Source organism: Idiotropiscis lumnitzeri, chromosome 14 (genome assembly GCF_059441095.1).
Source record: "Idiotropiscis lumnitzeri isolate Australia: NSW breed Sydney's pygmy pipehorse chromosome 14, RoL_Ilum_1.0, whole genome shotgun sequence".
Taxonomy (NCBI): domain Eukaryota; kingdom Metazoa; phylum Chordata; class Actinopteri; order Syngnathiformes; family Syngnathidae; genus Idiotropiscis; species Idiotropiscis lumnitzeri.
The window spans coordinates 16,868,769-16,880,666 of NC_142404.1; the positions used below are offsets into that span (position 1 = coordinate 16,868,769).

At 40.5% G+C, this 11,898-nt stretch overlaps 3 protein-coding genes across 4 annotated transcripts; 2 read left to right on the forward strand and 1 right to left on the reverse strand.

Moving 5' to 3' along the window:
• The first annotated feature begins 779 nt into the window (after positions 1-779).
• On the forward strand, positions 780-5,308 carry klhl23 (kelch-like family member 23). 2 transcript variants are annotated; one of them, XM_088315881.1, is made up of 5 exons: positions 780-981; positions 1,048-1,258; positions 1,912-3,138; positions 4,268-4,420; positions 4,512-5,308. In XM_088315881.1, the coding sequence occupies exons 2-5, from the start codon at positions 1,207-1,209 to the stop codon at positions 4,820-4,822; spliced, it is 1,743 nt and encodes a 580-aa protein (XP_088172007.1). In that variant the 5' UTR covers positions 780-981; positions 1,048-1,206; the 3' UTR covers positions 4,823-5,308. The 2 variants fall into 2 exon arrangements, with proteins under 2 accessions (XP_088172007.1, XP_088172006.1); XM_088315880.1 differs by lacking the exon at positions 780-981 and having other exon boundaries at positions 990-1,258.
• Positions 5,309-5,870: 562 nt separating this feature from the next.
• ssb (small RNA binding exonuclease protection factor La) lies at positions 5,871-10,228 on the forward strand. Its single transcript, XM_088315795.1, has 12 exons — positions 5,871-6,030; positions 6,874-6,931; positions 7,039-7,142; positions 7,611-7,785; positions 7,859-7,966; positions 8,055-8,158; positions 8,408-8,479; positions 8,568-8,610; positions 8,692-8,832; positions 8,960-9,146; positions 9,227-9,346; positions 9,439-10,228. The coding sequence occupies exons 2-12, from the start codon at positions 6,881-6,883 to the stop codon at positions 9,516-9,518; spliced, it is 1,185 nt and encodes a 394-aa protein (XP_088171921.1). The 5' UTR covers positions 5,871-6,030; positions 6,874-6,880; the 3' UTR covers positions 9,519-10,228.
• On the reverse strand, positions 9,495-11,399 carry mettl5 (methyltransferase 5, N6-adenosine). The gene is made up of 7 exons (XM_088315796.1): positions 11,161-11,399; positions 10,965-11,079; positions 10,702-10,886; positions 10,494-10,576; positions 10,140-10,191; positions 10,020-10,069; positions 9,495-9,652 (listed from the first exon to the last, which is right to left on the reverse strand). The coding sequence occupies exons 1-7, from the start codon at positions 11,258-11,260 to the stop codon at positions 9,611-9,613; spliced, it is 627 nt and encodes a 208-aa protein (XP_088171922.1). The 5' UTR covers positions 11,261-11,399; the 3' UTR covers positions 9,495-9,610.
• Positions 11,400-11,898: the final 499 nt, after the last annotated feature.

Below are 11,898 nucleotides of genomic sequence, written 5' to 3' on the forward strand. Positions count from 1 at the left end.
ACACAAATAAATACTTGGAGATGTGTTTCAGTGAGGTAAACATAAATATTCTAATACCGATACCAGTATACTGCGGCAGGTTGACTCGTCGGTGAATCATCAGGATGTAAGATCTGTGTTCATAGATTTTGTCATTTTGTTAAATGAATTTTGTAAATCAAAAGAGGTATCAGTGACTACTCATACTGGTATCGGTCCAAAAAAAAGTGGTATCGAACATCCATATTTTATAAACACGGCTTCTTTTCTCTACACGGGTTACAAAATTATGCAAATAATAAAAACAGCTCTCAGTGTATTGCAGTGACAACAATGAGCAAGACAATCACAATAATGACGAAAAGAAAATAATACAGACTGTCCTCGGTTTAAATTCCGTTTCAACATGGCGATTTAACCGATTTTTTTTGTAAATGTGAACGCATCATAAGCGTCATAGCCACAGCTAATATTTGTATGAAAAACATTCTAAGGTGATAAACGATTAAAAAAAATGCGCGTCGTTCGTAACGTCGAGATATCGTAAACCGAGAATCCACCGTAACTCTCTGACAGTTTAATTCAAAACATAATTTAATGTCTTTGTCAAGGCATTTTAAAAAAACATTGCGCAGGCGTACCTAATGAAGAGTCCGGAAATAAAATGAAAAATCGATTGAATTGAAATTAATTAAGTTATTTCAGCATTGACTTGGGGTTGACGAACATACCACAAAGATGTTTTATAACACCGTTCTAACGGCAGCAGTCTCATGCACAGGTCACATTAATCCCGTGGGATTAGGTCAAACATTGGTCACCGTGGAATTAGATTCCAAACACCATGGCAACGACGAGAATGAGAGAAAAACACGAGTGGGAATTTGGCTCCTGAAGGGGCGCTCATTTGTATTCCGAGAGGGAGAGCTGGCTGTCTTTGTATGGCCACACTAATTCGCCGTCCGCGTGCACGACATGGTCACGGGATGTTATATTTAGGAGGTGAGAGAGAGAGAGCACATAGCGGCGTGAGTGGGGTCGGGATTCCTCTGACTGTCTTTTCTCAAGGGCGTGCAGGCGGTGCTGCAAGGAGGAGTAGAAGAAGAGAGGTGGGTCGTGGGGGGATGTCCGTTGTTGCATTGCTCACAATCACCAAAATAGGACAGAAGCGACAGGCTCGGACGTCCCTGCGTGCTCAACATTGAGTACTCGTGTGTGTTTTTTTTAATGGAGAGGAGCAACCAGGGACCATCGAAGAACATTCATGGACAAAAGAAAGGTGAGAGTGGGATAATATTGTTTAAAAACATGAATGCTATGAATAATGCATGAAGTTGAAGAGTATTTTGGTTGGTAGTATGGTCTAGTGCAGGCGTGGGCAAACTGCGGCCTGGGGGCCACATGCGGCCCGTTAAACGTTTTAATCCGGCCCGCCAAAATTAAATGAATAAACCTTGTTAATGTTTTATTTTCTAAATACTGTGGTTTTTTAAATATATATATATATATAGTGTTGTAATTCTTTTGTTCACTTTCAATTAAAATTAAATGTATTTTTTTTATCCGACGAGGTGAGGTGACCAAAACACTTCATCCATCTGCTCCTGGTCCGGCCCCTCTGTCCAATTTTAGAACTCATTGTGGCCCGCCAATCAAAAGGTTTGCCCACCCCTGGTCAACTGGTTAGCACAGCTGTCTCACGGTTCGAAAGGGTCAAAGTTGAAATGTCGGCCTATGTGGAGTTTGCTTGTACTTCTGTGCGTTATCACCCAAATTCCCCCCCCCCAAAAAGAAAGACTTTACATTCTGTTTAGGTGTGAATGTTCATTTTAATGCTAATTAGTTAGCGACCAGTCAAGGGTGAATGCAGATGCCAATCAGAACAGGCGTCCTTTCATGGATATTGTCTATTTTTTTTTCTTTTCTCTGCAGAGAGAATGTCGCACAAGCATAATGAGATCTACACCTACGATTTCTGCGACCCAGATCATCCTGTCGAGATCCTGGACGCGCTCAGGCATTTCTACCTCAACCAACTGTTCACCGACGTCACCCTGCAATGTGCCGATGACTCGGGTCAGGTGTTCCGTTGCCACAAGGCGCTACTTTCCGCCCGAAGCTCCTACTTCCAGATCATGTTCACGGCCGATATGAAGGAGAGGTCCAACAGTGTGATCAAGCTGGTCGGGGTGGATTGGGAGATTCTCCGAGTTCTGATAGACTACGTTTACACGGCTCAAGTGAGCATCACGGAGAAGAACGTGCAAAGCCTGCTGGAAGCCGCCGACCTCCTGCAATTCATCTCGGTCAAACGGGCGTGCGAGGACTTTCTCGTTCGCCTCCTGGATGTGGACAACTGCCTGGGCATGCATGCGTTCGCTCAACTCCACCTGTGTCCTCGACTGGAGCGCGAGGCCCGGAGGGTGATGCTGAGCAGATTCGCAGACCTCATCCAAGAGGAGGAGTTCCTCCAACTGGATCCCAATCCGATACGGACCCTTCTGACTTCTCAAAAGCTCAACGTGCCGAAGGATGAACTATTAATCGACGCGGTGACCAAATGGTTGATCCACGATTTGGAGAACCGTATCCATCACGCTGTAGACCTGCTGAGGTCAATCCATCTGGACCTGGATGAGACGGACTTCAAGGCTACTTTCGAGTTGCACAGGCAGTGCTTAACAGGTAGTGACGAGAGATTTAAATCAATGATCATGCAGGCTTCGAAACCCAAAACTAAAATGGAAACCACCGACGGAAAAACAAGCATGTACATAATTGGAGGCTACTACTGGCACCCTCTCTGTGAAGTTCACATTTGGGAGCCCAAAAGTGACACATGGCTGCGAGGAAAAGACATGCCGGACCCAGCGAGAGAGAGCTACAGCGTTGCGTTACTCGGTGCCGATATCTACGTGACAGGAGGCTACAGGACCAACACAGTGGAGGCGCTTGACACGGTTTTTATTTATAACTGTGACTATGACGAATGGACCGAGGGTTGCCCGATGATCACCGCCAGATACTACCATTGTTGTGTCGCTTTGCACGGCTGTATTTACGCCATCGGAGGATACAGGGGAGGAGCTCCGGAGCAGGAGATGGAATGTTATGACCCGCTAAAGAAGAAATGGTTCTCTGGAGCAAAAATGATTCAAGGTGTGGAACAAAACTTGTTTTCAAGATTAATTGTTTATTACCATATGAACGTGAATGCCAATAATAATAATAATAATGTACGATGCGTCAGAAAAGTACCAGGACTGGTTTGAAATCTCAATCTCAGATATTTCCCCTTTCAATTAGGGCCAGACGATCAACCAACACATCTGCAAAGACATCCTGGTTGCATTTAATAGGCGAGAGTTGTAGCAGGATAACCAAAGCCCTGAGCATCTGACAGTTCCTGTCAGAGAAGAACAACGGCTTTCTGAAGCAATCTCTCAACTGACCCAACCAGTGTGACGTTTACCTCATTCCCAAAATGAAGGGATGATCGAGGGGACTCATTTTGAAAATGTGGATAGACATCAACATCGTCGTGACGACTGAGCTGTGGAGGATCCCTCGAGAATCCGTCGAGGACTGCTTGAAAGTGTGGCAGCTCCAGAAAGATTACTTCAAAGAGGGACATTCGTAGATTGGATTTGAAATATATCAGCCCTAGAACTTTTCTGACACCTTGTAAGATATAGAAAAAAATAATAATACTGTCATAAGAACAACCTAGCAAGGTGTGTTTGGGAAAATCCGTGTGAATTGTTTAGCTGTCACTTGCAAGTCTTCCTCAAGTACACAATCCAGTGAATGCTGCATTATTTGGCAAAGGCAGCTGGTGCTCAAGAGGGACACTCGGTGTCACACTAAGCCTGGTGCTAAACTGACAACAAAAATCTTTAGTTTGTCATGTACAGTGTGGACACTACACAAAAAGAAAACAAAATATTGCTTATATTCAGTGGTGCTCTATAATTGTAAAGCTCAGGCCTCCAAGGTTGACAGGTTTTTTTTTGACAGTTTGCTGTCTATATACAGTAGACCTGTTCATTTTTTTTTTCATTTTGGAAGTGATTGCTAGTGATGGGTAAATGAAGCTTCAAATCTGCTTCGTGAACCAGTTGTAGTATTTTTGGACTCCAGTAGAGGGCGCTCTCAGTTCAACATTTAAAGCAACAGTGCCATCTACAGGACTCAAAAATACAACAATTGGTTCATGAAGCAAATTTGTTGCTTCATTTTCCCATCACTAGAGACTGCTTCTTCTTCTTCTTTTTTTTTTTTTTTTAAGGCGTAGGGAATGCCACTGCTGGTGTGATGGGAGATCAAATTTACGTAACCGGAGGCCACTATGGATTGAGAGGGAGCTGCACGTATGAGAAAATCCAGGTCTATAGACCAGATATCAACGAGTGGAGCATTATTACGATCAGCCCTCATCCAGGTATCAGTCAAAGACGTCGAAATGTGACTGTTTAATGTATATTTATTTTTGCATTGTCTTTTTTCTAAATTCCAATCCTCCTTTTTTCCAGAGTATGGACTGTGTTCCGTGACTCTTGAGAACAAACTTTATCTGGTCGGCGGACAGACGACGATTGCAGACTGCTACGACATACAGCGAGAGGAATGGAGCTCGATATCAGTGATGAAGGAAAGGAGGATGGAGTGCGGCGCTGCGGTGATAAATGGTTGTATCTACGTCACAGGGGGCTACTCCTACTCGAAAGGGACTTATCTGCAGAGCATTGAGAAGTACGACCCGCAACTGGACACTTGGGAGATTGTCGGGACGCTTCCCAGCCCGTCCAGGTCGCATGGATGCGTCTGTGTGTTTAGTGTTTAATGACAAAATGTTGCTTTGAATTGACGTCGCGTGTACAGATGTGCCATTAGTAAACTATGCAAGTATGACTTAATATTATTTATTGGAGAGACACAAATTGAAGGCTATTTACTTACCTCATATATTATGAGACAGTTGGTGTTGCGCTATAAGGGTCCAGTCGCATCCACTGTTTTGTACTTTCATTTAATCAAAAAAAAATTGTATTTATTTATCAAAAGAAGAAAAAAAGACCTCAATTGTTCTTCCTGGGACTTTTAGATTGATCTGTGGAAAACATTGTATTGCACTGAGCCATTATCGTCGTGTGTGTGTGTGTGTGTGTGTGTGTGCGCGTAGGAACTATGGATTATTTAATTAGTTACAGATTTGTTCAAACTTTTTAGAATTGTAGTTAGGTTTATTTATGAGTAATTTAATCACTACACTCAAATTGTTCATCATGATTTATTCAGTGAGACGATTAAAACTTTCCGAGCATTTTTAGTCATCAGAGTCCTGTAATGTTTGTTGCAAATTAATTAGTTAAAGTACATTTGTTGTATTCATTTTTTTAAATGATGTTATCTCTACATAATCTGTTATTGCATGCCCTGTGATTGACTGGGGAGTAGCCCCAGGGTATATGGTACTCCCGCCCCAAACACATCTGGGATAGGCTGCAGTTCAACTGCATCTAGCTCAAAATGAAGATGAACAGAATATGTATAATAAAACAATATTTTTCCACTTTTGTATGTATTTTAACATATTTAAACATGTATTTTATCAAATAATTGTTTCAAATATATGATTCAAAATTATGTAATTTCAGATTGAAATTAAATTTTTACTTTGTAGTTACTGTGATGGTTTTGTGGTACATTCACTGCGGCCAGCGTTAAGAAGAGTTAGCTAACATCTGTTAGACAATCACAAAAAACGCTGAACATTATAGATATATAATTGTACATAATTCAGAGTAAGGAGTTGGGGATACTTAAAATAATGAGCTGCAAGACGCCGTACGCTAAAACCACATTAGTGTGACGGCAGCGTCGCCCAGCGACGGTTTTGGGCAATTACATCCTTGCCACCTACTGCGAAATGGTGCGTTTTGGTCCTCCCGGCTTTCCGTAACACGCAGTCCCACATGTACAATCTGGTGCCGAAGTGAAATCTTTCTGTCTGAGCAACTCAGTTTCCCTCCGGCTCGTTTGGAACATATCGTGAGTACAGTACAACTGTTCATTGCATGATGAAATTATATCATTTTGAATATCCTTCCATAAAGATTCTCTTTTTTGATTTAAACACGACGCCCCTTTGTAGCCCGTTTTTAAGCAGTTTGCTGTCTGTCGATAGAATGCGTCTCGTGGTTTAAACTGATTAAATGTGTGCAATTGCTGTATAGCCTCACGAATATATCACTACGGATTCAGGTCGTGGTTTAAATATGAAAGGAAATCATTTTTGTAAATGGAACCATTTGTCTATAGGAGTGAGACGCTGTGTGGCCGGCATGCAACTGCGACATATTAGCTTGCTAAGTATGCTAGCTGCAGCAAAAAAAAAAAAAAAAACGCCACAAGAACAAACTCGAGTTATTTGTTTATATGAATCGCCTCAAAGTCTTATCTATAATTGGAATTTTATTCAAGCTATACTGTGGAGTCTATACATTTTTTTTTTACCAATTTTAGGACTAAGTAACCCATTAGCAAAAAAAAAACAACAAAAAAAAGGATCTTGCCGTTTGCATTATGTTTACATCACATAATTCATCAAAGGCGTTATCAAACACATTGGTTTCAGGGATCCTTACAGGTGATAAAAATCATTGATTGTACTCACGCCATAATTGCCATGAGCACCTGTGGGCCATTGAGCCATTTATATTTAAAAATGGTTTGGTATGTTTATTTTAATATATGGATGTTTAATTTCTTTTTTTTTTTTGCAAAGTATTTTGTAAACTCCAATTTGACAACTACTGATGTATATACCTGGCTTACATATAACAAAAGACAAATGTTTCATATTAATATATCTCTTTTGTGTTTTGGACACAGAACAGTCATGTCTGAACAAATGTCTCCAGTTGAAGTGAAAGTGGCTCGACAAGTCGAGGTAATCTATAATACCATTATTCATTTATAACCAGTATGCTTATACTGTATTCAGGTTATAAACATTCTTTACAATAAGTTTAACCTTTACTGTATTCTTGCCTGCAGTTCTACTTTGGGGATCACAATCTTCTCAGAGACAAATTTCTCAAAGAACAACTTCAGATTGATGATGGCTGGGTCTCTTTAGAGACGATGCTAAAATTTAACAGGTTTGTGTCTTAATTGCTTGACATTTTTTTCCCAGGGTTCTTGTAATATTTTTCCATGCAGTGTTTTTCTGTTATGTGGTGAACAAACAAATCGACAAATCCAAACCCCACAATAGAACGCGACTTCATGTTTGGCCTTGACCTAATAGCAGACGTTTTGTCATCCATGTGGGATAACAGAAAAAAAAATACTTGGCTGTGAAATTTTGTAATTGACGGGTGAGACTGCAGAGACCCAAGTATTTCTATGTGGGCCATTAAATGTCCGTTTTTCCATCCTACGTGTTTCCATTTTGGCAGTCATTTTTAACATTGGAAAATAAGTCGTAAGTGACTTGAGTTTGGCCCTCGGGCTAGACAGAACCGCCCTCCTGTGTGAGAATGTCTTCATTTGTTCGTGTGTGTACCGACCAGCGAGTTGACTAACTTTTGGTCAATCACGTTGAACTCTTTGCATTCTCTTCGCAGACTCAAATCTCTCACCTCTGACGCCAACATCATCGTTTCTGCACTGCAGAAATCAACCAGCGGCCTTTTGGAAATCAGCGAGGACAAGAAAAAAATCAGGAGGTGTCCGGAAAAACCTTTGCCTGAACTGAACGACGCGTATAAAGATGCTATCAAACACAAATCGGTCTACATGGTAAATTCTTGAAATGACCTCGGATTAATTTATATTTGGTACGAACCACTTTTTTCCCCATTTGTTCCTCCAGAAAGGTTTTCCCTTGGGAAGCTCCCTTGACGAAATCCAGGAGTGGTTGAATGGAAAAGGCAACATCGAAAACATTCAAATGAGGAGAACCATGGAGAGGCAGTTCAAGGTAGTAAAAGTTGATCTTGCGTTGGCTGTTGCGTTACATCATGCAGTTTTGTGAAGTGTGATTTGAACTTGAGCTATTTTGTTGGCAGGGATCAGTGTTTATCTGTTTTGACACCCAAGAGTCATCCAAGCAGTTCCTTGAACGCTCCGACATCAAATCATTCAAAGACAACGACATGCTCGTGCTATCGAGGTATGTATGACTGGACTTTTTGATTGGCGGGTCCACAATGGGTTCTAAAAATTTGACAGAGGGGCCGGACCAGGAGCAGATGGATGGAGTGTTTTGGACACCTCACCTCATCGGAGAAAAAAAAAAACCATTTAATTTGAAATGAAAATGAAGAATGGATATCTATAAATGATAATAATTGATTTATATAAATATAAATAAAACAATTATCTGATTGTGCTTGTGTAAAATGTTCTTTTGCGCTTTCAGGGAAGCCTACCACGCAAAGAAAGCAGAAGAAAGAAAACAACACAAAGCAGAGACAAAAGCTAAAGTAAAAGAGTGAGTATACAATTGGTTTTCTTGAAAAAAAAAAAAAAAATAATTAAAAGTTTTAAACTTGGTTGCTCCTTCCACTAATCTCCCTCAGGGATAAAGAACAGCAAAAGAAACACACGGAAGAGAAAAATATGGTATGATACCCTCAATAATCGTCTAACAGGCTCAGTTGTTGTGAGGATTGCTCGTGCTAAAGATTCCTTGCTGGTTTGCAGGATCAGCTCATGGAAGAATACTCAGGTTCCTTGTTAAATTTCTCTGGCGAGCTGCAAGATGTTTCCCGGGAGGACTTTCATGACGTGTTCTCAGGGCACGGACGAATCAAGTGGGTCGATTTTACAAGAGGAGCCAAAGAGGTAAGTCGAGACTTCCTCTGGCAAGTACGGCTAAGACCTGAAGCTCACGTGAACGCATTTCTTTATGATTACAAAATTGTTGATTATTTTTTATTATTAAAAAGACATATTTTGACTCCCAACAAAGGGCACCCTCCTCTTCAATGGAAATGCAAAGGAAGCCTTTGAGAAAGCCAAAGAGGCAAATGAAGGCGAGCTTAAAGTTAAGAATAACGCCGTCACGTGGAAGTTGCTGGAAGGAGAAGAGGAGAAAGAGGTCCTGAAGAAGCTCATTAAAGCACAACAAGAATCTATTAGCCGGAGTCGAGAACGAGGTAAGAAGTTCATTTGAAGCAGCCAATCAAACACAGATCAGTGATCGGTGCTTTAATTACGATATTTGTCCGTCTTGAAGGCAGGGGGAAATCCGGCGGCAGAGGAAGAGGAGGCCGTCGAGGAAAAGGCGGAAGAGATCAAGGCAGAACTCAATACCAGGGCAAGAAGACGAAATTTGATAGTGACGATGATGATGAGGGTAATTAAAAATATTTTCAGGCTTGGCCATATATAGGATTTGTTTGAAATAAGATTTTATACCAATGTCAAATTATTGTTTTTTTCCTCCAGCGCCGGCAGCCCCAAAGAGAGAACTTGAGGAAGCCGATGGTCCGGCGGCAAAGGTGGCCAAAACTGAAAATGGATCTTAGTCAGACCACACTCGGATCGTTTCATTTGGACAAAACGTTTATTATATACAGAGGCAAAAAAAAAAAAAAAAAGTCCATTCCACTTGAAAGCGTCAGGCTTTGGAAAAACGTAGGAAGTCCACCTGAATGTCGACCTAGAGCACAATTTGCAAAGCTTGGTGTCAGTTTTCTGCTTTTTAAGTCCATTAATGCACCTACGTTTCTCTTCAGACCATTTGATTTTTTTTTTATTACGTTTAACTGTCTGCGCTCTGATTGTAATTTAATTTCAACAGAACATTTGAGTTGGTTTCCTAAGACTCGTGACAAAAATCTGCCACTATCTTATTTTCTTGTAGATTCCCTACATTGTTTAAAAAAAAAAAAAAAAAAGAAGCTTTGCTATTTTTATGTTTTCATTGTGAGATCCAAATAAATGGTTTATTCACAATTTAACAGTTAATGTGCTTGTTCAGCAGCTGTCCAGATTGAAAAAGAGTGTGAAGGCTATTTTAAACTCACCGATTTCTTTTTGTGAAACTTATAAGAAGCTGGCAAGTCGTATCTCAGTTCTGTTCACCAAAAAAAGAAAAAGGGAAGTCAACTTTATTCATTTCAACTGTTCTGGTGTGCTTCAATTACCTGCAATGACTTCCATCTTCACTCCCCAGTCATTTGCCTTCGTTTGTATGTGCTGGAATGGGATAAAAAAAACAAACTTGTTGGACACACTTGCTGTTTTTGTTATTCATTTGCCTGCAACGTGAATCGTTAGCAAGGATGGCGACAGAATGAATTGAGACAGAAAAGATGGCCACAAGATTTAATTCTATCTAATGAACAGTAAATTCATTCATTACCCAAAACAAACATCTCGAGAATTAAAGGTACGTCATTTCTCACGACTACTAGTGGTCAAATGTTACTTAAAATATTGCCTGTAAAATTATGACTACACGTATTAATTTTTAGACAGACAACTATTAAAATACTTGCCTCACGTGTTGACGTTTTATGGAGCGAATACACCACTTTCTTCGTCATTGTTATAGCAGCCCTTAAAAACTTCATGTCCATACCTATAGGAAAAAAAATCTAAATATGAATTTTATAACAACGTGCAACTCATAAAAGATGGCTCATGCAATATCAGCATAGCACTTATGTCTTAAATCAAAAATACTTTTATTTTCTTTTCCCTCACCTTGGTTGTGTTTTGTTCCAAAAGGGGGATTCATGATGACAGTGTCAAAGCTGCCACGGTAGTCTTCAGCCTTCAGTGAACACAAGTCACACTGAACCAGATCAACATTGGAAAGCTCGAATTCCTCCGCATTTCTTCTGAAAATGTCCAGCGCGTCGGTGTCAATGTCGAAGCCGACGCATAACCTTGAGAAGACACGAGACCAGTGATGCTTACCCAGTGATATTTTAGTATCATAATTTAAAATTTGAGGTGACGCGCACCCTGCTTCGAGCATCGCCGCACCGATGCTGAGAACTCCACAGCCGCATCCCAGATCGGCCACGAGTTTAGCCTCAATGTCATCAAACGTGTTGTGTATCGTGTAAAGCATGCACGCTGCGGAAATACAAAGTCAATTTCATTAATTTATACAAAAATAAACAAACGCGCCCCAGTGAGCGCACGTTGTCTCCTCACCAGCAATATGTGCACTGGTTGGATATTGCTCCAAAAGGATTTTGGGCTCTTCGAATGTGTCTACTTGTTGTAGACAACTTTCCAACTCTTTCAGTTTCATCGCGTGCAACTATCAAGTCCTAACTTGCCCATAGAATAAAATACAAGGTGATATTTTCCTGTAACATGTGAAGTTTCACTAAAGTTGGGACCACTTCCGTTTTAGTTGTATCAACCAAAACACACCGTCGTGCAACCAAAACGTGAAAACATTGTTCCGCTCTTGTGCGAATCGTTACCATTATTGCAACGCATTAAAAACAATGGATTCTAAAATTACCACCATAAAATACAATTCACCTCATCAAATCTGAAACCTGAAATAAACTTGTACTTCCCCTAACACTTTTTGGCGATGAAATTACTCTGCTTTTTCTTTCTGTTGTTTTGAGAGTTCATTTAGTACTTTTATTACTTTATGTACAGTGTGACAAATTCATTTTTGTCTTGGGCCATATCATTCATCCAAACAGACTATGATCACCTCACGGGTGGGTAAGAAAATGCTTGCTTCTCAACATTTTTAAAAGTGGAATCAATTCGACGTCGGCATTTTAGCAAGAAAGCAAAAAGGGCCACATAAAAATCATGTGACGAGACGGCTCTGGCCCTCGGGCCTTGAGTTTGATAACTTGTGATATGCAAAATATATATCAACTTCACCAGGAAATTAAAGGCGTTATGCATTTCATTTATTGT